The sequence below is a fragment of the Sminthopsis crassicaudata genome, chromosome 4, assembly GCF_048593235.1.
Source record: "Sminthopsis crassicaudata isolate SCR6 chromosome 4, ASM4859323v1, whole genome shotgun sequence".
Lineage (NCBI taxonomy): Eukaryota > Metazoa > Chordata > Mammalia > Dasyuromorphia > Dasyuridae > Sminthopsis > Sminthopsis crassicaudata.
Window position 1 is genome coordinate 24,280,870 of NC_133620.1, and position 27,723 is coordinate 24,308,592.

The window sequence follows — 27,723 nt, forward strand, 5'->3', positions numbered from 1 at the left end:
GCTGTGACTTGCATGTCCTTTTTTATCGGTGATTGGCGCCTGTATTGTTGTTGTTTCCTTCCGATGGTCGTGGTAACGCTCTCTTTAAATCCTTCAGCTTCTGGGAGGGAATGACTCGGTCCTCTCTATTGGAATCAATTCTTTTTGTCTGGATGTGAGGCCTTCGTCAGCCTCCCGCCCTTTTCAAGTGTGAGGACCCCTGAGTTTGAGTCCTGCCTGTGTCACCTTGGCTGGGTCACTTCCAGCTTCTGCACCTCTGTTTTCTCATCTGGAAATGAGGCGTCTGGGCCTCCCCATCCCTTCTGCCTTCAGCTCTCCGAGTCCTTCCCAAAGTCGTCCAGGCAGGGGCTGCTTGGCCATGTGACCTGAACGCCACAGTGGGAATTCTTTTAGGGAGAAGATTGGTCTGATGGCCCTTGGGGGCCTTCTGGCTCCAAGATTCTTCTGATTCTAAGAATCTTTCACATTTTTAATAGAAGCTGGGTGCTCCCATCTCCCACCAAAATAAAAAACTTTTGAGTTAACCACCACAGGAGTTTTGAAGAGATAGACTCCATTTTGTCAGCAAAGAAATGGAATAATAATTCTTATAACTGACATTTAATAATTTATAGCCCTTTAAGATTTGCAGAGTGTTGTACATATGTCATGAGAACCCTTGGAAGCTGGTGCTGGTGCAATCCCCATTTTACAGTTGAGGAAACAGGCAGGCAGAGCTACTGAGTCAGAGCTGGGAAGTATCTGGACAGTGGACATGACTGGCTCTTGTCGATTGGCCAACTCTTGGCCCTTGTGTGGGCCCTGATTGGCTGTTCCTGTTTTGGCCAGAAATCCCGAGGTTTTCTCCCGGGTTGAGACAGATATAGACATAGATATAGATTAGTTTATTTTGAATCTTAGAGGAGGTCATTTTCTGCCTTGTTTCTTACCACCAAGTGGCTGCAGCCTCGGATACACTAAGACCTGGGAAAGACCTTAGGCTACAAAGGCGGATGTTGGGGCAGCCGGGTGGCGCAGTGGGTAGAGCCCCAGCCCTGAAGTCAGGAGGACCCGAGTTCAAATGATCTCAGATACTTACTACCTATGTGACCCTGGGCAAGTCACTTAACCCCAATTGCCTCAGGGGGAAAAAGTTTAAATAAAAAGGCCAAGGTCTTCCACTGCGTCCAGAGCCATTTCCAGTTGTCCTCATCTGTGTCTGGCCGGCGACCTTGCCCAGCCCTCGCTCCCTCCAGTCCAGTTCCCCGTGTGTCACGGCATCACTTACTGTGTCAGGGCCCTCTTGGAGTTGGAAGGACGGGCACTAACAATAGTCACCTCTAAGTGGAGGGAGCAGGATTTGGAGTCAGGCCCCTGCCCCCCCACGCTCTGTGCGCTGGGGGACCATCCAGCCTTTGGATGTTGTTCTGTAGCCCTGTACAAACATGATCTCACCTGAGCTTCGTACAGCTATGGGAGGTCAGTCCCCTGGCATTCTCCCCAGGTTCTCTCCGGGCCTCGCCCCCTGCTAGGGCCACTAGCCTGCCTGCTATGAGCATGCTCCCCCATACACTGGAAGCTCCTCGAGGGCTGGCAGGTTTCATTTTTGCCCTTGTTTCCCCAGTTTTTAGCACAGTGCTTGTCAGTTATTTTCACAGGGAAGGGAGCCTGATCAAGACCAAATAATCCAGCCACAATCCTATAGGGAACAAGTGTTAGAGGAAAGATGAATTCCCAGTGTCCCAGACTGAAGTCCTGAGCACTGGGCTTGCTGCGCCTGAGGTTTTGTGCTCACCTGGCTGGGAGGGTGGGGATCCTTTGATGGGCAGAGGAGTCCTGGGGTGGAGGAGAGGCTGTAAGAAGAACCGGCTTCGGCTCCCTCAGTATTAAGCAGAGGAACCTGTCAGAGGCATCTGTGCGTCTCTCCGTTTGTCTCCCAGAGTGCCTCATTGCTTCTTCCTTTCTCTGTCCGTTCTTAAGAACGTGGAGAATTCCTCCTCATCCTCTATGGTGGACTGTATGCCTTAGACATGAAAGAAGGTGTTCTGCTAAGTTCTTGGTTAACTGATATATTAACCGCCACTTCCCCCCATGGGTTCTGGCATCTTAGCCCCTTGGCTGATGTGTGGGAAATAATCCTTTGTTAACCTTAAATGAACATGACACACACCTTCAGGGACCTCAACCACGTGGCATCTCTTGGTCAGGATTCACACAGGAGGCTTGGTCATGTGGGACCCTCAGCGGCAGGATCCAAAGGCCCCCAGACTTGGCAGTTCATGGACCCATCTGCCCCCTGTGTCCAGCAGCCTCAGATAGCTTTAAACCAAATTGGATGGATTTCTTTTGCATAGACATCATGGAGGAGAGGCGGGGAATTATCACTTAGTGATTTTTGTGCGTTAGTCAGGTAGCCCAAGACCCCGCAGGTGCAGGAGGATGAGAGTGGTTCCCTTACCAATGGGACACCTCCAGGGTTTGTGGCTCCGTCAGGGTAGACTCCACATGGGCTGCAGTTCCTTCCATGACTTGGGGTAGGCCGATGGCCGGGGCCGCTCTAGCTCTAGTTCTAGGTCTGGTCCTGAGGGAGCAAATTGCTTCTTGGGGTCTGGTGGGTGCCCAAGAATTTTCTGAGGCAGGATCTGTTAGAGGTCAGGCTCCAACCATTGTTCTCCTACACAGCCCAAGGGGGCCGGAGTCAGCTCTGGAATTCTGGGCACTGTTCGCTTTTTTATCATAAAAAGAGGATTAAAGATAATGGTGAGAAAATACAATAAAGAACTGGCTGTGATTTTCTCAGCGTCATTGGATGAACACTTGACTTGAGTTCAAGGATGGAGAGTCCCTGGCCTGCAGGTTAATTTTATTGGGTCGTTGTAACCCCAAGGAAGCCACTACCAGGAGGTGATCATAGCTGCAAAAGCACAATAGGGATTATTTTTAAACAGCCTGTATTTGTGACTTCATTTGAAAGAAAGTTCCGCTACTAATGCAGGCCGGTACCTACCCTAGAGACACCTCAAATAATGCATTCAGAAATAGAATCTTAATCTAAAGTGGACTGTTGCTCAGCCATTCTTGGCAGAATACCCGAAGGGTCTGGAAGGAGTGAACCATCTGGGACTTTGGGGGCAAACCCCATTCCAGTTGCTTTTTACTTATTCACATTTACTTATCACTAAGCCCATGATGGCAGTGCAAAGTTTCGTTCAACCCAACTGTGGTTGATTTTTCCGATGGGCAAGTTATCAATATATATATATTGGCTATGGGAAGAGACTAAAGTAGCCTCCAAAATGTGACAAATGAAGCGTTTATAAATATCTGAGTTTCGGGGGGGGGGGGGGAACCAAAAAACCTGCCTTTGGTTTGAGACTTGCAGTAATTTTTTTTGCTGCCTTTTCCCCCCACTGTCATGTCTCCTGAATCCTCCCACTCACAATTGAAGCCTTCCTTGTAGCAAAGACATTTAAGCTACGCCAATGTGCACACTTCCCAGGCTCTGGACACGTGGGCCTCCTGAGAAGACTGCCAGTATGTTTCATAACCATGGTTTTTAACAGTCACTCTGCTGGTGCTTTGGTGGCCAAGAAATGGAACAAGGTCCCTGGAATTTGCAAGAGGACAAGTGAATGTATTGGGAGAAAGAGCTCTGAGTTGGGGATCAGATGTTCTCAGACGCTCTCCTGTCCCTGATTTACTGTGTGGGCTCCAGCAAGTCGGGTTGAGCAACAAACTTTTATTAAGCACCTACTGTATGCCAGCCCCTGCTAAGTGCTGGAGATACAAAGAACACAAACCGTCTCCTCCAGGAACTCATTCTAATGGTGGAGGCAGCATGCAAACAGGAGGTACAAATGAGATATTGGAAGAATCAGTGGAAAGGCTCTTCAAAGAACATCACTAAGCTTAAGGAGGATTTCTTCCAGAAACTGTGTTTAACTGAAACTAGAAGAAAGAAAGAAGGAGGCCTGCAGGCTCGGGAAGAACCTCTCTGTTACCTTGTCCAGAGGAGGGGATCGGAGCAGGTGTTCTGACTCGAAGGACTCTTTCAACTCAGATGTTCAGATTCTCTCTGCTTAGCACAGCTGGCCATGTCTTTATTTACTTCACAGTCCCCCTGCCCCTTCACACTGGGCTTGCCTCCTTACTATGAGAAAACTGAAGCTTCCATTGTAGAGCTGCTGCTTCCCTTCCCCATTCCGCCTGAAGAGCTGACCTTTCTTGTCCCTCTCTGCTCGTGACCTTGAGTCCATTCTTCCCCGCTACTCTTTTTATTCTGGATTACGGGTCGTAGAGCTGGACGCAGAAAGGGCCAAACCACAAAGGTGGAATTTGAACCCAAGTTCCTGACTCCGGATATAACTGGACCGCTATTATTTGTTCTTTTCCCTCATCCCACTGCCTACAAACGTGCTCAGACCTACATGTCCTCCAGTAACAATAATCATAATTATTATTAACTGTTATACATCTGTAGCTGAAGATGACAAGACTTATTGGAACCTTATAATCAAATAAATGAATGGAAAGAATGTTTTCAAAGCAAGTCAAAGGAAAACAAATACCTTCATTCATTAATATTATATGAATTTTTCTGTTATAATCTACTTTTGGAAACTCTAAAGTAAATTGTAACCAAAAAAACAGCCCCAGTTACTCTAAAGCAGCTATAGGAACATTAGCTGTCTTACCAAATTAAAACCAGATATCCTTTAGGGCACATGAAAAACCTACAGAAATAATTTTGGAATAAACAGATATCATTCCACTAAGGAATAGTAAATATTGATAACAGGTACATACCTTTGGATCAATCAGGCATTTTTTGATCAAGTATCTAATTTGTCAACTATAATGGAAAGTGGTTTACCTCTGGGTGGAGCTGATGAAATGACCAAAGTTCAGGAATGAAATCAAAAAGCCCTTTATGAGTGACGTCTACATGAACTAGGCCAACAATTCATGAAAAAGGAGCATTGAACAATTGGGTGCGCCCTGCAGATTTGTAGGTGAAAGTGAAAATAAGGTGGCAATTCAGATAGTGGTCGTTTCACCAGAAATTACAAAAGGATTATCCTTACAGATGTTGGATTAGTAGTGCAGATTATGAAAGGAAATAGTATTGTATTGTATTGTATTGTAACCAGACCATTAATACTGTCAGTTGTCTTCAATTTCCTGTATATAATGTTGATCCATAAAAACTGAAGGAACATACTTGATAATGATGCCATCATATTAAGTACTCATTACACCTGAGCCACACAAAACAAGTTTCCAGAATAGAGACTGAACAACAAAGAACAAAATCCCGGGGCAGCCGGGTAAAGTACATGCTCCTCCGGTAGTCTGGTGCCAGGGATGGCAGGGATATTAGGGCTGTGTCTTTGGCACTTCCTAGCACAGAGTAGGTCTGCACACATCACTGCGAATCCAAGATTCTTTTCACCATGCTGGACTCTCCTTCCTGCCTCGGGGGCGTAATTGACTCTTCTAGGGTCTCATCGCCACAACCCAATGCTCCCAGCATGGCCAAGATGAGCTTTGCCTCTTATGCCTCTTGGCGTTGCACCTTGAGGGGCTCCCACAGAGCAGGGTACTGGTAGTGATGATAGCACTAGTCTTACAAAAAGAATCTTTTTTTTTTTTTTTTTTTTAAATTCATGATTTAGACAAATCTATGGGCACAAGATCGGGCAATCTCATATTACGTGCGAGATAAATTTCACCACAGGAGACTCTTTTCTCCTTTCATGGATTAAAAAGGGAAAAATTTGGCCCAAAATGAATTGGTGCCATATCCTGTTTTTGTCCAAGCTGTGCCTTCCTTTCAAAAGACTGAATATACAAAGCAGGTAACTGTGTGCAAAGAGGAGGGCTTACTTTCCTGTAAATGACAGGGATTATTTGCTTTTGAGCCAACCCAGTCTCCTTTAAATGCGAAGTGTCCTTTGTGCCTGTGAATTGGAGGTTTTATGTACCATTATCTCTGTTGGAAGAGGTTAGAGAGGAGGGGATCTAGAGGGAAAATCTGCTGGGAGCTTAAAGGGCCACTGCTTCGGCAGGAGTCACAAATTAGAAGGGAGGTCAGTGGGAACGGGCTTTGGGCCGAGTCCTTGATTACCTCTAGGGTAAGATTGTGCACAGGGAGAGACCTCAGCACCATGACATCCCAAAATGTTTATTTTTAGTAATGGATCTGTCGGTTCAGGTGTCTCACCTGCTCTATCTCACGGTATTGCCATAACTTAGGAGAGAAGCTGAATATTACCCAATAGCGCCTTTCAGGAAGCAGTGAATAAGCTGTTATGGTGTCCAGAGCGCCAGGTTCCGAGATGAGCCGTGGACTGACGCCCCCTAGGATTTGACCTGGCAGAAGCAGGTGGCATACGTATCCCCATGGCTAGGATACTGAATCATGCTTTAAGGGCACACACATCAACACGTGCCTACAGAGTTGGATGGGATGGCCAAGGCAGGAGAAGTTTGGGGACCAGAAGAAAGGACATCAGCAGGGGAGGCTGGCCGCTCTGGGACCGGAGGAGCAGGAGAGGAGGCCGGTCACTCTGAGGAGACTGGCCATAGAAATCCTGCAGGAAGAGGGAAGTGCAAAGACATGGAGGTGGAGGCATGAGCCACGCAGAGAAGGCAGCAGCTTGGGTGGAACAGAAGCCCTGGAGGTGGAGGCAGGATTCCTAGCAGATCGGTCTACAGAGGCCGCAGTGGGCCTCCTCTTCAGCTCATCCCTGCCAGGTCTTCTCCGTCACGGCACCTTGTCTGGGCCACAGTCGAGGCCCAAGAGGACCCCAAAGTTTGCTTGAGAGCAGTCATCTTGGCCCCTGGGCGTAGTGCCCCCTCGTGGAGGCTCTCTCTCCTGTCTCGCACCACCGATCCCGGGGCCCTTGAGCACTGGCATCTGTCACCTTCAGGCAGTAAAGAGAAGCTCCGAGTTCACTTGGCGCTTTTGTGTCTTGAACGTTTCATTTTGTTCTGGTGTACACGTATGAAGCATTCCCTTGATTCAGCAAACATTTATTAATTGCTGCCGTGTGCCAGCCATGGTTCTGGGTGTTGGAGGCATTCCCTGCCCTCCAGAAGTGAAAGTTCTCCTGGGCTTATTGGGGGGAAGCACCTGTGATGGGGGCAATGGCCGAGGCTCATAATGGCCTTTCCCCAGATGACCAGGTGGCCTTTAAACTAGATGGCCTTGGACTCTGTCCGGGCTAGGACCTTGGCCACTCAGGCTCACGTGTAAGCCCACCTCCTTTGAGTGAATCTCCTTCATGGAGCCTCTCTTGTTCCCTTCACCTTCCTTTTGTCACTGGTGGCGGGTTGTCAGCATCCGCTCCCAACAGCCAGCCCTGTGCAGGGTCTGCGGGGGTGCCCCTCGCTGTGGGGGCTCGCCCCTCAACCTCTGGTCAGGGAAGCCGAGGTCTCGGTCCGTGGTGCCTTCCTCACGGGAATAATGAGCCGAGTCAGTTGTGACCTTGCACGCGATGTGATGGGCTGGGGGAGGGAAGGGTTCCCATAGGACTGGCCTCTCTCAGTACCTCTGCACATGGTGCAGCGAGACCAAAAAGATTCATCTCTTCAAAGCAGGAATGAGGCAAAGATCCCAGTGACTCCCAGAATGTGGGCGAGCTTTTCCTGTCTTCCCAGCACAGTATGGGTAGGGGTTGGGGGAGGGGGGAGAAAGCCCCTGGAGTAGTTCGTGCAGGGCGAATAGATGGAGGGATGGGACAAAGCTGCCCAGCAGCCGGACAGACGGGGAGGGATTGTTTAAAATCACCCCGGCGACCCGAGGAATACTAAGCGAAAGCTTGCTCGTGCTGGTTTGAATTGTTTTTTTAAATAGTCTAGATGCCCAAAATTCTTGGTTGCTTCTTAGCTAAGAGTAAAATTCACGGACAGAAAGTGGAGAAACATATTAGCCGTGTAGCTTAAGTCTCTCAAGCTTTGCGTGGCTTCAAGTAGCGCAGCTTGGGGTGGGATGGTCAGATCCGACTTGAGATTTGAATTCACAGAGTGTTCAGTGCCACGAGAAGAGTCAGCAGGGACAGTTATTAAGGTCATCCAACTTTGAGAGGAAGCCGGCAGCTTTCCTCACCAGCATCGTTTAAATCCCATCCTGCCGCTGTTCTTCCTGACCCAAAATGGCATCAAGTGCCTGCTGGTCACTGTGGCCCAGGTGCCAGGGCAGGAACAGGTCTGCTCCGTCGCATCTTTGCTTGAGAAATCTCGAGGGCTCGTGAAAGCTGGTCTCCTCTCAAGGCAGGAGAGCATCTTAGATCATCCCACTCGGCTCCCCGTGGCTGCTCAGCGGTTAACCGGACCGGGACTGGCTTTGTGGTACTGAATATGGCATTGTGTCTGAGGTGGGGCTCGTTCAGAACCCGTCTCTGAGATGGCGTGCGTCAGTGAGCAGGGCTTTCGGGATGCGGATGACCTCTGTATCGGAAGGGGAGCAGAGGTCCCGAGCAGAAAAGTTCACTGCAGGTGAAGTGATTTTTTTTTTTTTTTTTCCGGTTTAGTGCCCACTATTAGTTTGTTGTGTTTTTTATCAATGAAAACCCAGGTTCTCCAGTTCTCTTTTCCTCTTGATAATAGCTTTGTGGGATCATTCCAGATAGAAAGGAGCAGACAGCTCCTGGAATCTGGGTCTAAAATTTTGGTGTTTTCTAAAATTAGCAGGTGCAAACAAGTCTGTTTTAAAGGAGCCCGAGCAAGCGCCATTCCCGAGCCGCTGTTCATCAGCCGTTTTCCCTGGGCTTCTCAGGGTTAAATGCCCAGAGCTCATGGAGCCCCTCCCTCTCCTTCCCCAGCATTTCTCATTAGACAAGAGTTCCATAGCAACAGTGAGATCACCCAAGCCTGAGTATTTCATTGATTATCTTTTTCCTCCTTCCCCTTTTTTAATCTCTTCTCTTTCTATTTCACCACAATTTCGAGAGCCAACTGTTTTCTAAAACCTGATTTATGTAGCTTTCCAATTCCGAAACAGAGGAAGGTAGAAGAGCTGCCCTTCCCTGGACAATTTCATGTGTCACCATGTATTTAAAAGGCGATTCTGGATTCGGAGGGTGGATGACCATGCCCGCAGTAGCCGATGTTCTCAGATATTCTTGCATTGTTTGCTGGTCTTCTAGGGAAAAGAACAACGTGGAACAGGATCTCAAGGAGAAGGAGGAACATATCAGGCAGAGGACCAGTGAGGTCCAGGTGAGTGTGGGGGCCGGGTGGGGGGGGCCTAGAGGGCGGCTTCCCGCCGAGGGATGGGCTTCCTGTGTGGCTGGCGATTTGGGAAGGAGAGCATCTGACTAAAACAGAACACACCAGCTCCTCTTTTGCTCCCTATTTGGGGGTCCGGGTTCTGGTCTGGAAGGTGGCGTTGGTGCTGAAAAGCGGGTGTCGGGCTTTGCTCCGTCCGCCTCTGGTCTAAGCGTTCAGTCACGTACGGAGGGCTGGCAGGTAGATCATTCCAGGGAGGCTTTGTCCTGTGTGGTGCAAACCTTGCCACCTGCGTACAATGGAGCAGAGTGATGGAGGCGCAGAGCAATCATGGTCTTCCTTCTCAGAGAGAAATTGATGGGCGGGAGATCATGTGCTCCCTCACCCTGCCCCCCAAGACAGTATTTTCAGAGGCTTCTGCTTCTCAAACTAAATCCATTATGGAAGAAAAGGCTCAGGAATCATCACAGGGAACCTTTGCAAATCGGCTGAGTCAGCCAGGGGGCCTCCAATTCATGTTTCTCTTCCATCTGAGAAGGGGGAGGGTTTTCAGTCAGCATGTGAGGTGACATATGTGGGTCTGTCTGTCTGTTCATCCACATTTGCTCCCTCTGGCCACGTAAGATAGTGGGGGATTTACTGCATTTGGGAATGGTGAGAGGCACCCCTCCTTTTTGGGGGTTCCCTCTTTGAAAAGGGACAGAGTAGATGGGCAGCAACAGTGTCTGGCTGTTTGTCTCTTCACTTCCTGCTCTCCTTTCGGACCCTCCACATTTTGGCCTCTCTGTAGCTCGGTTCCCCTGTGGGATTCACAGTTTGGACGAGTGAGAGCTCTAATTGTTTCAAGTCATTGTGTGGGTGTTTATGTAGGACATTCCCCAGAGGCTGTGGCCTGAATGTGCTGCTGGTGGGGGGAAATGGGTTTTCTGGGATCCTTGGGAGAAGCAAGGGCTTCCGGCTGGCTGGAGAGTCACTGACGGCTTTGACCGGCACCTAAAGGTGATGCAGAAATCAAGATTATCCTCAGCATCTTTGTTGGCTCGGGGGAAACCCCGGTGATGTGTTTTATGGGGAATTTTTGAGCCCCTTAAGACAGAGAGAGAAGTCGCCGGCATAGGTGAGGGAGCAGTCACTTTTCAACATGCAGAGAAGATCTTAGGAAGGGAAGAGGTTGAGAAAGCCTTTTTGTGAAATAGAAGGAATCAATCTTTGCTGATCTCGTCCCATCCATTTCTAAATTTAGACAATCACTGCAGCAAAATGCATCCAAAGGTGGTTCCGGCCTGTTCTTCCCCCTCCCCATTTGACTATAGCAATGAGTATCTATTTGGTAAAGACATATTTGTCCAGGGTCACAATAGGGGGCATAAAGAGGCTCTTGGGGCTCCTTTTCTTGTCGTTATAAAAGTGGTGAATGTTTATTTGGGTTTTTTTAAACCTTGGCTGGAAATTTCTCACCTGCTTGACCAGCAGCCCTCCAGGTGCGCGTGTTTTCAGCTTTCTTATCCCCATGTGATTGACGGAGAAAGTCTAGATGCCCGTCTGGGAGTTCGGTGCCTCAGCAGCTTGTACCTGGCTCCCTGGCAAATCTGGCAGCAGTGGTGCAGAAAGAAGGAGCCGGCACAAGGGCGGCCGAGGAGGGCGAAGGGCTTAGCTTCAGTACACAAAGCCAACTTGGGCCTGGGCCAGTCTCTGTGGCGAGCAGGCACCAGGGGAGGGTCATGGCTGCCATGTGTCACCTGCGTGCCTCCTTTCCCCTCCGCCCTCTGACCAGGTGGAGTGCCCAGGTGCTCCCCAAGGGCAGGGCTGGCCAGGGGCCTCCCTCAGATCTCTGGAAAAGCTCGCCTCCCTGGCTTCACAAGCCACAGGGATGCCTTGGCTTTCCTGCTGCAGTGGCCTCAGGGGGCCAGAGGCAGCTGGGCCTCAGACTGCATCTGGCAGCACGGCCATGGCCAGGCCCAAAGGCGAGCCCCTTTCCCTCAGCTGCTGGTGTGCAGGTGGGCTCCCTTTCCCCACAGTGATGCACCTGCTACTTCAGGCACGCAGCATGTGGGAAGGAGAGGCTGGGCCTTACTGGACATTTCTGGAGCACCCACGGCCAGGGTCCCTCTTGTGGCCCTCGCACCCCTGCCCGTAGCAGGCCAAGGAGACAGCCAAGCGCTTTCCTGAAGCGGCACCTGGCAGCCCGAGGGGGGGAAGAAGGCTGCTGGGACACAGTGGGGAGGGCCGGCCTCAGTTTTGTCATCTGTAGCAGGGGTGGGAGTAGCTGCGCTCTGGTGCGTCTTGAGTCTGTCTCAGAGCCCAGCCCCTGCACTGCAGTAACACTCGCTGCCCACTCTTGTCTCATTGTCTTCCTTAAACTTCCTCCCAGAATTCCTTGTTTTCTCCAACCAGGAGTGGGACAGACCTGGGTTCAAGCCCCAATGGGGCTAGGGCGAGGCAGCGGGCACAAGGGCAGTACATACTCGTGGACCCCGAGCTCTAAGGATCAGCCCTCCATCCTGGGGGACTGCCCATCATGGCTAGCCCCATGCCATCTTGCATACAGGCACAGGAGCCATCTGGCCCCCGAAGGCCCTGCCTGGGCTCTCTCATTAACTTTCTAAGGAAACTTGGGGTCCCAGAAGCTGTCTAGAAGGCAGTGTCTGGCTCCATTGTCTTTTATGATCCGGCTGGGGAGGGCTCTGCAGGCTTCTCCCACTATGCCTTGGGGCCTTCCCTTGCCAGGCCCACCTTTGCTCGTTTACCTCCCACCCCAGAGGGCGCAGCCCACTGGGCACGTTGGGGCAGTCTTAACGTCAGGTTTGCTGGGCATCGAGCCTGACTCTCATTGTCCCCATTCTTTCCCTCTGACACTAATCCCTCTTCACCACAACTCTCGGCTCCTTGAAGAAAGAGGGCCCAGTGTTTGGTTGAGGTTGTGCTCCCCTCAGTGGCCTTTCTCTGGTCCGACTTTCCCGGGCCCCAGGGGACTTGCCCTCCTGGCGGCCCCTGTAGCAGCCGCTGGGCTGTGTGCTTAGCCTGTCCACACTTGGGGATTCATGGAGCCATCTTTTCATAGTCACGCCTTCCCCTCTTCTTTGGGGATCTTCTTGTCTGGCGTGGGACCTTGAGTGCGCAAGCGCTTCAGATGGTGGTTAGGGTCCTGTTGAGAGAGCGGAGGAAGCTCTGGGGCCTCAAGAAGGCCTCGAGTCACTGGGCCAAGTCAGCCTGTGGCCATCCTTGTGGGACCTTAAATAAGTCCCATTAGCCCAGTCATGGACTCCTGAGATCTGTGGGTTGGTTTAAGAATTTGATAGCTGTGTTTCAGCATAATTTGTTTCCTTTGTAATTCTGTTATTCTTATTTAAAAAACTGTGATTCTGAGGAGGACTAGCCATGGTCACTATCCTGAATGCCCAAAGGGTCCGGGGCATTGTCTTAATACGTCCAAGAAACCACACCTTGGAGGAATCCCCAAGGGGTCAAGTTCTTACCCCTAAATTCAAGTAAGATGAATATTTCTGTAGTGTTTTAAATATTGAAACATTTATTTTATTTTTAGGATAGTTTTTTATTTTCAAAATACATGTATTTTCAACATTCACTCTTCCAAATTTTTCTCCCTCCCTTCTCTCTCCACCTCCCTTAGACAGCAAATAATTCAATATAGATTGAACATGTGCAATTCTTCTATACACATTTCCCCAAATTATCATGCTGCACAAAAAAAAAAAAAAAAAAAGATCAAAAAGGAATAAAACGAGGGGGGGAAAAAAAGCAAACAGCAACAAAAAAGGGGAAAATGCTATGTTGTGATTCACATTCAGTCTCCATAGTCCTTTCTCTGGGTGCAGATGGGATGGCTTTGTCCATCCTGAGTCCATTGAAATTGCCTTGAAACAATCTCATTGTTGAAAAGAGCCACGTCCGTCAGAATTGATCATCATATAGTCTTGCTGTTGCTGTGTGCAGTGATCTCCCGGTCCTGCTCACCTCACTCGGCATCAGTTCATATAAGTCTCTCCAAGCCTCTCAGTATTCATTCTGCTGGTCATTTCTTTTTTTTTTTCTTTTTTTTTTTTCTCCTGAGGCTGGGGTTAAGGGGCCCAGGGTCACACAGCTAGGAAGTATTAAGTGTCTGAGACCAGATTTGAACTGGGGTCCTCCTGAATTCAAGTCTGGTGCTCTCTCCACTGCGCGCCCTAGCTGCCCCTGTTGATCATTTCTTATAGAAAAATAATATTCCTTGGAACACAAGGTTTCACACGGGTGAATATTAAAAACTATGTATATGTTTCAAAAATAAAAAAAGCTTGGGAAAAATAGGAAATAACAAAAATATGGCATTAGAAGGAGAAAGGGGCCCTAAAGAATATTTTTTATTCAAACCTTAAAATGAATTATTTCTGTATATGTTGCAGAACAGGAGAAGATTGTACATGAATTTCTTATGTAGATTTTGCTTTTCCTTTTAAGCATATAGTAAATTCAACATGTAACTTTAAAATAAACTTAAAAAACACAGAACCATAATATTCTATAACATTCATATAACGTAACTTATTCAGCATTCCCCAAGTGAGGGAACTCAGTTTCCAGTTCCTTGCCCCTAGAAAAAGGGCCACTACAAACCTTTTTGCACAGGTGGGTCAAGCATCAAAACATTTAAATCAGTTTGCTTCTAGAGGAAGAAGAGAAATTGGCTTCCATCTGCCATCACCCTCCTCCCACGCCTGGGAAAGGCAAGGCCCCATGCTCAGCCCCTTTCTGGGGGCACGAGCACTCGGGTGCTTCAGGATGAGAGCACTGGCAGGTTTTCAGACTGGTTTGGTAGAGGGGAAAGAATGGGTGCTGGGTATGGACGCCTTCCTTTAACTGGCTGTAGCCATGGGCAGGTCAGTGAGTCAGCAAGTGTTTAATTAGGGCTTGCTGTGGGCCAGGCACGTGCACACTGTTGGGGACAACAACAGCACAGACAAAAACATGCCTGGGCCCTCCGTGGGAGAGACAGAGTGGGGAGAAGTGGGCCCTGGTCATCCAGGGGCCAGGAGAGGGAAGGCCTCAAGCAGGAGGGGGAGCGTGGTGAGCATGAAGGTAAGCCTGCAGCAGCACACTGGTGGTCAGCCGGGCCTGGAGTGCGAGGGGCAGGGGCCGGGCTGCCATACATGGCCCCAGGTAGGGATGGGAAGCTTTAAGGCCGTAGCCTCTCTTCCATTTTGAGAAGGGTCAGCGGTGACTTTCCCTGCAGCCACTTCCAGCCTGCTGAATTCTCAGAGGCCTCCCGCCTGAATGTGGCAGGTGGTCAGCCTTCTCTGGATGGGAGACTCGTTTCCCTTCACAAATCACCAAGAGCAGAAAGAATTCTGCCCTGCCCCCGCCCCACTCCCTGCAGGTCCATGGGGCCATTTTTATTGGCTGCTTTTACATCGTGGCAGGGTAGCATCGGTTGTTTTCACCCTAGTCATTCTTGTTATTTTGTGGAGGATGTCACAGGCGGCCAAGCTGGGGGTTAAGCTGGAAGAAGTGGAGCAGGACAGCCCGAGGCTGGGCCCCATCCCGCAGCCCTCCCTCGGGGAGGATGCACTTGTCAGCCCTGGCAATTAGGAACAGACGGGAGTGGGGGGGGGGGGGTCCAGGCTGATGGTTGCTAACGTGACTTGCCCCACACAGACAGATCTGGGGAGGGAAGTGTACGCATCTGCTCTCTCTGCTTCACGTCAGGATCAGAGAATTTGTCCCAGAATAAGGAGGATTAAAAATAATCAGAGGATGTCATTATGTAGATGTTGCTTTAGAAGTTTCTTTGCCATGTGGTTGGGCTTCTGAATCATTTTGGAACCAACTTGAATCTTTTCCTGTTAGCACATGTATTCTAGCTTCTCTCAACAGATTTTGGTTTTCTTTGGCTCCCCAATTTCAGGTCTGCATTCAGTAGGTGAAATCTCATGGGCTTAGAGTCATGTTAATTAATATTTGATGAGGAGGAGGTGGAGAATTCTCTCACTCTTAGAAAAAAGGACTTAAGGAGCGCTAATTGTCATAAGCTTTCATATGACACCCCCCTCTTCCCCCCAGTCATCAGATTCACTTTCACAGCTTTCTTAGATAATTAGGTTTTTCTTCCTTCTCCTTGTTCCCGTGAAGTCCTGTGACAGTCACTGAGATGCTTCTCACTGCAGATGCAGCTGCTAGATCAGAGAGGAGCACACATAAGTGTAATGAGTCTCTAATCGCGGGAGGGAGAGGGAGCTGTGGAGAAGTGACCCCGTTAGTCAGGGGTCCATCTGAGCTCATGCCCTTAGTCCAGGGACAAGGGATTCTGGGAGTGAGGAAATCGCTGTCCACACAGGTTAATGCATGAGCTGGACCAGCTATCTTCCACACACACAAAACCACCATTTCAGTTTGTGGGAAAACGCAGTACCTGTTTATTTCTTTAAAAGATTAGATGACTTTTCCAGGTTCTTGCTGATTATTCTCATACTTTCAAGCTATAACTTTATTACAACTTTTCTTTATCTGTGTGAAGGCAACACAGTCACATCTGACATTTAGAAAACAGTGTGTGTGTACATGCTTTGTATAGAAATGCAGATCTTTTGTTTTAACTTCTCCGATATTTCTCAGTATATCTTCCCTCCCAGAGAACTGTCCTTTTTATTTTTAAAAAATATTTTCTTTTTACCACCAATTATATGTAAGAACAAGTCTTGAATTTCAAATTCTATCCCTTTCTCCCTCCCCTCTCCATTCCCAGACATGGCAGACGATCTGATGTAAGTTGTACATGTGCAATCATGTAAAACATTTCCATTTTTGTCATTTTGTGCACGAAGACTCGAACAACAACACGTAAGAAAGTGAAAGATAATATGCTCCAGTCTGTATTCACACTATCGGTCTTTTCTCTGGAAGCAGACAGTCTTTTGAGATTATCTTGGATCACTGAAGTGGTGAGAATAAGTCATTCCCGGTTGATCATTGTGTACCGTGTCCAGTGGTTGGATCTGCTCACTTTGCATCAGTTCTCGTCTTTCCAGATTTCAGAAACTTTTCTGCTCATTGCTTTTTAGAGCACAGTAATATTCCATTCCATCCATATATCGGCCATTCCCCAATGGATGGGCATCCCCTTGATTTCCAGTTCTTTGCCATAACAAAAAGAACTGCTACAAATGGTTTTGTATAAGTAGGTTCTTTTTACTTTCATCCCTTTTAACAAAGAGAAAAAAGAGAAGGGATAAAAGAGTTCTGTCTATAAGCAGCATCTTGAAAAAGTTTGATCCTGTAAAGCAGGAGGGAAGCGCCTTCTCATTGGTCAGTCAGCAAGTAGTTACTAAACACCTTGTACAAGTCGGGTTGTGCTAGTGCTGAGGACACTGGGAGAGAGAAGAGAGCCATTTGGGAAGGGCCAGGCACCTGCTAGGGACACAAAGAAAGGCAGTCCAATGCTCCCCCTCACAGACTGAGTACGTATAAGAAAGTACCCTTAGCAGAAGCAGGAAGGGCCTCCTGCAGGGCAGAGACCAAAGCCAGGTTCAAGCACCATCATTTAGTGCAGTTGCTCTTCTATGTACGTGGCCATTGTCATATCTTCTACCGTTTACCTCCATCTGCTTACTTCACTTTGCACCAGTTTGTAGAAATCTTCCCCTGCTTCTCGGTGTTCGTGATGTCGTTTGTTCTTATAGTGCAGTACTCCTAGTGCAGTTTGTTTAGCCATTCCCCCTGGACAAGTCACTAAACCTGTCTGCCTCAGTCTCCTCATCTGTCTCCAGATGAGCTGGAGAAGGAAATGGCAAACTACTCCAGCGTCTCTGCCATGAAAAACCCCAGATGGGGAAACCCCAGATGGGGACATGAAAAATCGGACGGGACTGAAGTGACCAAAGAACAGCAACAGTTGTTGCGCAGCTCACTATTTCACTCCGGAAAGCTGTTGTTTCTCTGCTTGACTTTTTTATGAGGCCATTTTAAAATTTTTCTTTGTGTCACAAGTTCAAGAGATCACCGTTCTACAGCCGGCCCAACAAACACAATTGGGGCTGTTTCTGGCCTTTCTCCCTTTTCTGTCCAGTAGCAAGCTAAGAATGGTGTATACATTTCTAAATATCATGACTCTTTATTTTAAAACACAAAGACCATTCTTAGCTTGAGGGCTTTCCCAGAAATGGCCAAATTTGACCCATGAGGTGACCCACTCTTCCAGACTCATCAGCCCCTTCCACAGATGAGAAGATGAGACCCAGGGGATGCCATGACTTGCCCGAGCCAGAGGAGTAGTGGAGCAGAGGCAGGGTTTGCAGCCAGATTGACTGACACTAGCACTTGGTGATGGGCAGCTAGGAGGCGTAGTAGGTAGAGCCCCAGGCCTGGGCCTGTGTTCAGATGCAGCTTCAGACATGTACCTGGGTGTCCCTGCCAGTTTTGCAGGGAGCATTTCTAAAGAACTTAGCATAGTGCCTGGCATGTCATAGGTGCCCAGTTAATGCCCATTTCTCTCCTTCCTCTCAGCTGGTACATTTGCAGTGTCTGGGGAAGTAGGGAAATGGAGGAAGGCTCCGTGGATGGTCCCCACGTTCATGGCGTGGGAATGGCACAGGGCTCTTGTGAGACCAAATGGGCTGCAGAGCTTCGAACGTCGCCTCGGGGGGATTTCACAGCCTGTGGTGGTCTTGGAGTGATTAGTGAATTTGGTGCCCATTGATGGCACCTTGATGGTGCTTCACTGATGGGGGGTCTGGCCCCTCTGAAGCCCAGGAGGCCGTGGGGATGCCTCATCCCTGCTGCAGGCTGGGAGCAGCAGCCCTCTGGTGGGGCGCCCCTTCTGTCAAAGGGGGCAAGATGCCATGTTCACCTTTGCTTTAGGACCTCCAAGATGAAGTCAAGAGGGAGAACTCCACCCTGCAGAAGCTGCAGGCCCAGAAGCAGGAAGTACAGGAGATCCTGAATGGGCTGGACGAGCAGAAGGCCACATTGGAGGAGCAGCTGAACGATGTCAGGCAGCAGTGTGCCCAGGAGGCCCGCCTGGTGAGTATGGCGTGCCCGGTGCCAGGCCTCCCTCATACCCAGGGCACGTGGACGGGACCACGCTTGGGTGCCCGAGAGGCAGCCAGTGGTACAGGGAGGAGAGCGCTGGGAGGCCCCAGGGCAGAGCCAGCCTCGGTCACTTCCTAGCTGGTCATTTCCCACTGCATCAGCACCAGATGAGCTGCCCTTTGTAAAGGCCCCAGTAAATCATCCCTCCCTTCTTTCTTTTCCTCCTCCCTTCTCTCCTTTCTTCCTTCCCTTTCCCCAACATCCAGATTTCTTCTCTGAAAGCTGAATTAACCAGCCAGGAATCTCAGATCTCCACCTATGAAGAGGAGCTGGCCAGCGCCCGGGAGGAGCTGAGCCGCCTGCAGCGGGAGACGGCCGAGCTGGAGGAGAGCGTGGAGGCCGGCAAGGCCCAGCTGGGCCCCCTGCAGCAGCATCTGCACGAGTCCCAGCAGGAAGTCACCTCGGTGAGGCTGGGCGGGGGGCTGCGCCTCTCGGGCCCGCTCAGGAACCAGGCCCAACCCTTAGTCTGCAGTGGGCCCAGAGCAGAGACAGAATTGTGACGGGTCTCTCAGGGTGGGGGCAGCCTCTCTGAGAAGGCTTCCTGGCAGAGGCCACTTTGGGGCCGGGTGGGGAAGGTGGCTCTGGGTTATGGGAGGCGGGAGGCCTCGGAGGGAAGAGAGCAAGAGGCCGCTGTAGGCGACCAGGCCGAGTGGCGTCCCAATCTGGTTCACGTCCCGCCCCCAGCCTCCATCTGCATGTAGACCCGGGTAGCCGGGGACTGACGGATGGGGACACAAACAGTGTGGGGATCTCGGGGCACTGTCCCCCAGAGCAGGTGGCTCCCCCATTCTGGTTCCTGGGCACAAGGCCTGGCACGGACTTCTGCCCTGCCTGCCAGGCAGCCTGAAAGTCTCAGTCCTGTGAGTCCTGCAGCAGGAGTGCTGTTAATCTCCCTGGCACTGAGGAGGCACAGTGTGGTGGCCCCTTGGTGGGGGCCCAGGCCCAGGTCTCCCTGCACGGCCTTCTCGGGGCCTGGTGCCTCGCAGCATCAGGAATAAGGTGGGACAGAAGCCCGGCATTCTCAGTAGAGCCCATCTCCCCCATTTGGAAGCCACACTCCCCTTCCTGAAGGGAGTCATCAGTGGCTCGAGTGTCAGTGGGGCAGGCTCTTGAGGAGGGCCATCGACGGCCCGCTCATCAGATTTTCAGATGATACCCAGCTGGCAAACCAGGGGAGGTGTCAGGGTCCAAAAAAGGCTTCACTGGGCTGGCGCTCAGATGGACTTCAACCAGGACAAGTGTAAGATCTTGTACATGAGCTTCATGAGGCTTTGAGGGGAGATGGCGAGGCTCACCAGCATTTTGTGGTTTAATGGACCACAAGCTCAGGGCGAGCCAGCAGGGTCATGTGACTCTTTCTGGATGCTCACACAGAGAGCATCCTCATTCACTGACTGACGATGTAGAAACTCCACAGAGTAATCACAGCAGTAATAAAGGAGCTGGACGACACCAGCGGCCAGGAGGGTTGGCCCAGGAGCCCCCACGGCAGCCTGGTCAATGGTCAAAATAAGGTCGGAAGTCGCTTCTCCTTCTGCAGCTCAGATGGTCGGTGCTCCAACAAGCACTTATTCAGGACCAAGCTCGTTTCACGGCATGCTTTTATTAAGCGCCCACTTTTGTCTGGCCTTGTGCTGAATGGCAGAAGGGCGATCCTCGCTGCCCTGGAGGAGCTTTCCTGAGAGCGAGGGAGGCCACACGGGGAGGGAGCCATGCGTTCAAAATGTGACAGAATGGAACGAGGCAGGGGAGGGCCTAGTCCTTGGCCTTGGAGGGGAACGGAGAAACGTCAGATCGAAGGTAGGGCCTGAAGCTTGGAGGAAAGGGGCCCTGGCCTCCCACAGGAACACAGGAAGGCTCGGGGCCAGCTTCTCCAAGGAGCGTCTCCCGGGAGCCATCTGGGGGCCTACGAGATTCCAAGCTAGAAGGGGAATCAGAGGTCTCGCCGAGCCCCTTCTCGGTCTGTGGCCGGGGACCAAGGCCCAGGAAGGGGACGTTGTGTCCCGCAGCCCAAAACTGCCACCTTTTGGAGGAGAGACTTGAAGCCATGTTGAGTGGGCACCAAGCTACATGGGGGGCCCGGAGCGGAGGCTGCCTCAGGCCGCACCCTCAGTGCCCCTGCCCCAGGAACGTCCCTGGTTAGAGCAGAGCCGGCCATTGGCAGCTTTCTCCACTGTCCACGGCCCGCCTTTGTTTTTCTTGCTCCTTTGCCACCATCTTTGCTGCCTCATTCAAGAACCTGGGAATCTTCAAGCCCGGCCGAAGGGCTTACAGCGCTATGAGGGGCCACTCTCCCTTCCCTTGATGACCCAGCTCCTCCCTTCCTGTGTTCCAGATGCAGGTCAGACTGACTGAGATGAAGGAGCTGGACGACGCCAGCGGCCAGGAGGGGTGGCCCAGGAGCCCCCACGGCAGCCTGGTCAATGGCGCTTCGGAGTACTGCAGCCTCAGCAACAGCAGCAGCGAGACGGCCAACCTGCACGAGCACTCGGACACAGCGAGCGCCCCGGAAGCCGAGTCCGGAGCCCACGAGTCCTCGGTGAGGAAGCGCTGAGCCCTGGGGCTCGTTTCTGGGGCCTGCGTGGAATGCCTAGGCCAGCTTAGTGCTGAGAGACAAATCCTCTCTAAGCTAGAAAAGCCCCCCCCCCATCCTGGGGTCCCTGCAAGACACCTGGGGAGCGAGGGGCGCAGTATGACAGTCTCTCTCCCATCACCCCCCTTGTCTTCAACCTCTCCCATCACTCTCCTCATCTTCATCTTTCCCATCACTCTCCTCATCTCCATCCTCTTCCTCATCCTCATCCTCCCCATCACCTTCCTCATCTTCATCACTCACTCTTGCATCTCCAGAGCATCTTACCCAAAGCCCCGTCTAGTCTTTGCCACCTGCGCCCCATTTGATGGAGGAGCCTTGCCCGCTCCGAGCACATGGCTCCCTGTGGCCATTCCTCTTGTGTCCCCGCTCTGGGAGCTCGTGGCGCCGGCCCAGGTCAGCAGCCCCTCAGGAGTCACGGTTGTCAGGGGCCCAGGAACTGGCAGAGACCTCCAGGGCACATGCTAGCCTGGGCAGGAGGAGGGGATTGCCCTCATGGCCGGCTCTGCCTGATGCTAGAATTATCCTCCGGCGAGCGGCCGTGGAAGCGATGGTCAGGGAGGCTCCATCCGGCCCCTGCCAGAGCACAGGAAGGAAAGCTTTCTATTTCCATGGAGGAGAGTTGTCAGCGGCTTCTCCAAGGCCCAGAGGGCTGCCAGCACGCAGAGGGCAGAACCAGCCTTAGGGCTCCAAGCCCCACAGAGGTCTCATCTGCCCGGCACAGCCCTTCGTCTCAACAGATTAGAACACAGAGGCTGCTGGACCATAGTGAGGCCCGCTGCGTCAGCGAAATCAGGGACACGAGCTCCCCCCACGCACTTCAGACTCCACAGTCACTTTTGGATCTTGTTTAGGTCAGAAGCAGTCCTGAAGTTCCTTCCTCTGAGGTAGCTGATGAGAAGGAAGGGGAGGCTCCGGCAGTACCTGAAAAGGTGAGTGTGAGTCTCCCATGTCCTCAGGGGAAGCAAGATTCTGGGTGAATCTTGGATCGAATCTGGATGAATCCTGGATAGGCTCTTGGCTCCTTGCTCGGCCTGCTCTGGCAAGTGAGCGCAGTCCCTTGGGCATTGGCCCCACAGCCCTAAGAGTGCCCAGTGAGATCCCTGGGACATGACTGCCCAGTGAGACCCCTCGGGCATTGATCCCGCAGCCCTGTGAGTGCCAGTGAGGTCCTGCAGGCCCGTCTGGCTGAAGGCCTGTGATGCTGCCCCCAAACTGCAGCCTCAGCCTCGAGGTTGGCGAGGTCCTTCCCCTCCTTAGACACACGCGGGTCTCCCCTGTCCTGCTACACTTGTGGTTTTAATGACTTTCATTCCAATCAGAATATGTTTGCTTTCCTTTCAAATACTTTTGAATATTTTCTAGGAAGATTTCTTTAATTTAGACTCGAGCTCCCTGTCCGACAGTGCTGTGGAACCGACCCTGGATTTCTCCAGTCAGACCCTTTTGTTGGTCGTAAGTAGCTTTTTGTTCTTGTTGCAGAGGTCCCGGCAGAAGTTAACTCATTCACCTGGGGGCATGGGAGTTTGTAGGGGCCTAGACTAGCAGAGCCTGCCCTGGTCTGGCCAGGGCACAGGACTCCCCATCTCTGGAGGTCTGCCTGCAAAGGCTCCTGTGGGTGGGGCTCAGACAGGGGTGCCCTTGGGCTTGTGTCCCTTCATCCCCCTGAAGCCCTTTCCCCTCCTTTCTGCAGTGATCAGTGTTCCCGGCGGGGGGCTTCCCAAGAAAGGGAGGGCTCAGGGGCAACACAGACAGTATTTTAACAGCTGCTTTTTTATTTTTGTCTCTAGGGGATCCTTTCAAGGATGATCCTTTTGGGAAAATAGGTCAGTATATGTTTATCCTCATAGCCTTGTGTCAGTCTCCAGTTTAACCTGGGTTATGGGGTGAATTCTGTGTGTGTGTGTGTGTGTGTGTGTGTGTGTGTGTGTGTGTGTGTGTGTGTGTGTGTGTGTGTGACTGTGTGTGTGTGTGTTAGGGGCAGGGGTTCCTTGCTGGGGGACGGCTCCTCTTCCTCACCGTTTCAACACCGGCCCAGAGCTCCACTGCTCCTGCCCTTTCCTCTTGGCACACATAAGTGGCTTCCAGTCAGATTTCCTAATTTAATAGCTACTCTTTTCTCAAAAATGACATTCATCCTCTGGCATTGTGGCTAGGATGGCAGTTCTATATCAGAGCTAAACTGAGAGTGCTGCATCAGAGGGACTTTCTGAAGTCTCCCCCTTTACCTGTGATTGGGACACCTCAGCAGTGATTAGCCAACACAGACGTGCAAAGTGAGACCAAAAGGATGAGAATCTGGGTAGGAAATGTCACTGAGGTCCCCAGAGAAAAACTGTGGTTTTTGGTTTTTTGTTTTTTTCTTTTCAACTATTCTTATAGATATGTATTTCTTTTTCTTTTTCTTTTTTTTTTTTTTTTCCTGAGGCAATTGGGGTTAAGTGACTTGCCCAGGGTCACACAGCAGGAAGTGTGAAGTGTCTGAGGCCAGATTTGAACTCGGGTCCTCCTGACTTCAGGGCTGGTGCTCTATCCACTGCGCCACCTAGCTGCCCCTAGTAATTTCTAGTAATTTTAATTAAATTCTTAAAAATAAGTATGAATTGTAAGGATCGTAGAATAACCAGCAGATCATTTTATCTACTCATTTGGTTTTTTTTTCTGTTTTGTTTTTTTTTTTTTTAATTTCAATAGTATTTTATTTTTCTATTGACATAGAAAGATAGTTTTCAGCATTCATTTTTGTAAGATTTTCAGTTCCAATTTTTTTTTTCCTGTCTCTTTCCTCCCGCCCCAAAACAGTAAGCAATCTGATGCAGGTTAAACATGGACAATCCTTTTAAATATATTTCCATATTTGTCATACTGTGCAAGAAAAAATTATAACAAGAGGGAAAAAATCGCCCAAAAAAAAAAAAAAAAAAAAAAAGCAATGCATTTTTGTTTTTCTTCCCAGGTTATTTTTCCCTTCTTTCTAGATCTGATTTTTCTTGTGCAGCAAGATAACTATATAAATATACATACATTGGATTTAACATATACTTTAACATGTTTAACATATATGGGACTGCCTGCCATCTAGGGGAGGGGGTAGAGAGAAGGAGGGGAAAAGCTGGAACAGAAGTGAGTGCAAGGGTCAGTGTTGAAAAATTACCCATGCATATGTTTTGTCAATAAAAAGCTGTAATAAAAAAAAAGCAAACAAAAAAGGTGAAAATAGTAAGCTTTGAAATACATTCAGTAGGAGAAAAACATTACATTTTGTTTGTCTGATCTTAACCAAATCATTTGTATTAGAATAATGAATTTCTGTGGTGTAACAATTGTGTGGGTCTTGGAGGGTCGGGGACAGATCACGTTAAAAGCTGTCATTGACTTAACAAGTCAAAGTCTCAGTGCTGGAAAGGAGAGTCAGTGTCTCATAGGAGAGAGGTCAGCTCCAGCCCGCCCACGTGATCTCATGAGGTTCAGGCCTGAGCCCAGAGAAGGGACCCAACAAGGTCTCGCCCTTCCGCCAGCCTCAGGAGTGAGCTCTTTAGCTCCCATTGTGCTGTTGTCGGAATTAACCATTTGTTGGGAGCAACCAATGAGCAGGTTGGAAGAGCACGAGCTCTGCTCAGACGTCTGCCTTTGACCGTTCCATCATTTTTTTTTTAAAACCAACCAAAAACTGTTTCCCAAATGGCGGCGGTCTCTGGGGAGCAGAGCTCCTGTTGCCGTTCCCCCAAAGTCTGTTTGATGGTCAGAGCCTCCTGTTTCATATGGGCTCCCTGAAATCACCTGGGAGGTTGTCTCACTGCACAGCCACCCTGCTGACACTGTGTCCTCTGGTTGATTTCCCTAGATCCCTTCGGAGGTGACCCCTTCAAAGGGTCAGATCCGTTTGCGGCCGATTGCTTCTTCAAGCCATCAGTCACTGATCTTTTTGCTTCCTCGGACATGGACCCCTTCTTGGCAGCCAGCAGCAGCAGTGACCCCTCGGTAAATGAGAGGCGAGGGATGGAGTGAGAGGCTTTTCCACTGGACAGATTGTGTGCATCTCCCTGCACAATGTCCCCCAAACTATCGAAGTAGTGAGCGTGTTCCTCCGGTCAGACCTGCAGTTCCTCATAGGGAACGGCCTTCAGAGCCCCTGTCTGGATCAGACAAGAAAAAAAGCTTGTCACTTTATTGTCAGGCCTTGTGGTTGGACCACGTGCTCAGCTTGATTCCGGTGGCTCTGGCTGAAGTCAAGCAGTTTCCCCAAAATCCAGTGCACCGTGGAGGAGATGTAGGTAGACAGCCTGCTCTAGGCATCTGGCACAAAGCTGCCCTGAGAGAGGGCCCACTCCCCCAAAAGCAGCTTCCGGGAATCAGGCATTGCTAGGTGGGCCACTCCCCCCCAGCTCAGTCTCTGGCAGGGCTTGCCATGTTAGGTCAGTTGCCTGACGTCAATTTTAAAAGGCCCAGTTTGGCCAGTTCTGGGGAGATCCCCAGAGGTTCTGTGAATCGAGGCTTTCTCAGTCCCTGTATCTCACTGAGGGGGAAGAAAGTACCTCCCTGGGGGAGGGAGACCCCATATTGAAGAGGGAAGCCAGTGCTCTTCTAACCTTGGCTGGTGTGGCGCCGCAGGACGTCCCCATGGGTGCTCATCAAGGGCTTCCTCCTCAGAAAGCTGATGTTTGAGCTGGGCTTAAAGCCAGCTATGACCCATGTTCGGTCAGTTTGGGAGGGACAGAGGAAGAGAGAGTTGTTGGGGCGGATTGGTTGCTTTCATTTAGGGCTCTTCCCCAAAAGTCCTTTTTTAAAAGTTATAGCCCAATATAATTATTTCTTCCATATTGCCTTAAGCTGAGTGGAGGAGGGAAGCACTAGGATGTTCTTTTAGATTTGGGGGAGTTCAGGTCTGCCATCCTTGGCAAGGCCACAGTGAAAGGCTTCTCATATTGTAAAAGTGCCTCTTAGATTATCGTGTTCCATTCTGGGCACCATGTTTTCAGTGAGACTTTGGCAAGCAAGATCACCTTCAGAGGAGAGGGGGCTAGGAGGGAGCTGGAAAATGGGTGGAAAGTGGGGAAAAATTGGCAGGACTGGGGTTTGAAGGGCTGTCTAGTGGAAGGGGGCCTTCTCTGTCAGCCCTGAGCCGAGGTGGGTAGAAGGTATGGGGAAGCAGATTTGGGCTTATTTCACGTGGAAATTTTTCAACCACTAAAACTTGTCTGTAATTGGAATGGGATTTCTTATAAGAAACAGAGGCTGCTTCCAGTTCAGTTGGACAAAGTATGCAGACCACCAAGGGAAATCCAAGAAGTGCCTTGTGGGGATTGTCCCGGGGCAGGATTTAATGGAGAGATACAGATGGGAAATGCTTTGATGAAGTGAATTGTTACCCTTGGGAAACACTGAATCTTGTCCCAGGAAGGTAACTTTCTTCTAGCCTCCAACTGAAGTAGCCTCATGGCTCTCCCCTTGAAAAGAGAGGGAGAAGGATCAAAACAGGAGCTCAGCCCTGCCCAGGGATCCTGTAGAAAAGGAGTGTTCTAAACGTCTCTATTAAAGCTGCTCCTCCATGACGCAGTGCTCTTGAGTGTGAGGAGGTGCTAGATCCCTGGGTGGAGATCTCATCTTGTCATCTTTCTAGCCTTTTCCTGGACCTTTGTGACTCCTCCCAACATCTGGGGCCTCTGAGATCTTGTTGTGTGTGGTAGTTAATGATGGTGACCCCTTCCTTTTCCCCTGCTCATGTATACTGGCCGTGCCCTTTGGGTATTGGGAAGGTCTGTACACTGAGCAGAAGTTCACCCTCCCTACAGTCAGTTCTGGCCTAGCTGAACCAGTGCAAATTTATGTGATGGTCCCACTTCTGTCCTATGGGGCCACGCAGAACAGAATGTTTGCTCTCCCACACAACAGCCCGTGGGATACGGGAAGACAATGGGTCCCTGGATTAAACATTCCCTGCTGCACCCCTGGGGCCCAGTGTCTGGTCCATAGTCCTTTTCTGAGTATCCCTATGAGACCTGGGGACCACGGCTCAAGCTTGAACCGAAGCCACGCGTTGGCAGCTGGTGGAAGTGATAACTCCCAAGGTAGGGCTTGCCCAGTGGGCTTCTGGAGGGGCTCCAGCCCATGCTTTGTTGGATATGCCTTCCTAGCAAGGAAAAGAGTATCCATTCAGTGGAGGTCTCAGTCCTGTCTGTGCTGGGTCCACACACACACTGGCCTTCTGAAGCCCTCTCTGTTCGGCCTGCCCAGACAGCAAGGCTGCATTGGCTGGTCTAAAAGTCCTCTTTGGGGCCTGACCTGCAGAAATCCTGCAGCATCCTGAGAGAAGGTCTGCCAGGAAATGACTTTCTAGTGGGTGACTCTGTTGCTTCCTGGTACTTTTCGGCTATTCCTGAATACTTCCATTTCGTGAAACTGCAACCCCATTTCTGGGGGGAAATCGAGGCAGGGGGTGTGATTAAGGAGTGTATTTAAAATGTCTGTTTAGCTCAGATGAGGTTGTGACTGTCAGTCAGAAAGTCAGGTAGGTCTGCAGGTGAGGAAAGTAGCAGCCATTGCTGGTAACTCACCCCAACCTCAGGCACTTAGTAAATGCATATCGATGGACTGATCAGTGGATCCCCTCCCCATTACTCCCCACTTTCAGCCCAAGCTTTTGAGACAGCAGTTCTAAACTAGCCCTCATACTGAGTCGCTGCCTCTGTGCTCTGAGGAGGGAAAACTTGGCGAAGCCTCAGGGTGGCAAATGAATTTATCTCCCAGTTAACCAGATATTTGTGTTCTCCCATGTTATGTGTGGTCCTGAGGAGACTATCAGTGGGCTCTTCCCTGAGATGCCACGAGTTCTTGGCTAT

At 50.4% G+C, this 27,723-nt stretch overlaps 1 protein-coding gene across 1 annotated transcript in view; it reads left to right on the forward strand.

Moving 5' to 3' along the window:
* The window catches only part of EPS15 (epidermal growth factor receptor pathway substrate 15), a 114,309-nt gene that overhangs the window by 76,545 nt on the left and 10,041 nt on the right, over positions 1-27,723 (forward strand). The window contains 9 exon segments of the mRNA XM_074264642.1: positions 9,129-9,201; positions 18,061-18,222; positions 18,498-18,695; positions 20,627-20,830; positions 21,739-21,816; positions 22,250-22,313; positions 22,316-22,339; positions 22,675-22,710; positions 24,729-24,865. Of these exon segments, the coding sequence (XP_074120743.1) occupies positions 9,129-9,201; positions 18,061-18,222; positions 18,498-18,695; positions 20,627-20,830; positions 21,739-21,816; positions 22,250-22,313; positions 22,316-22,339; positions 22,675-22,710; positions 24,729-24,865 (976 nt within the window).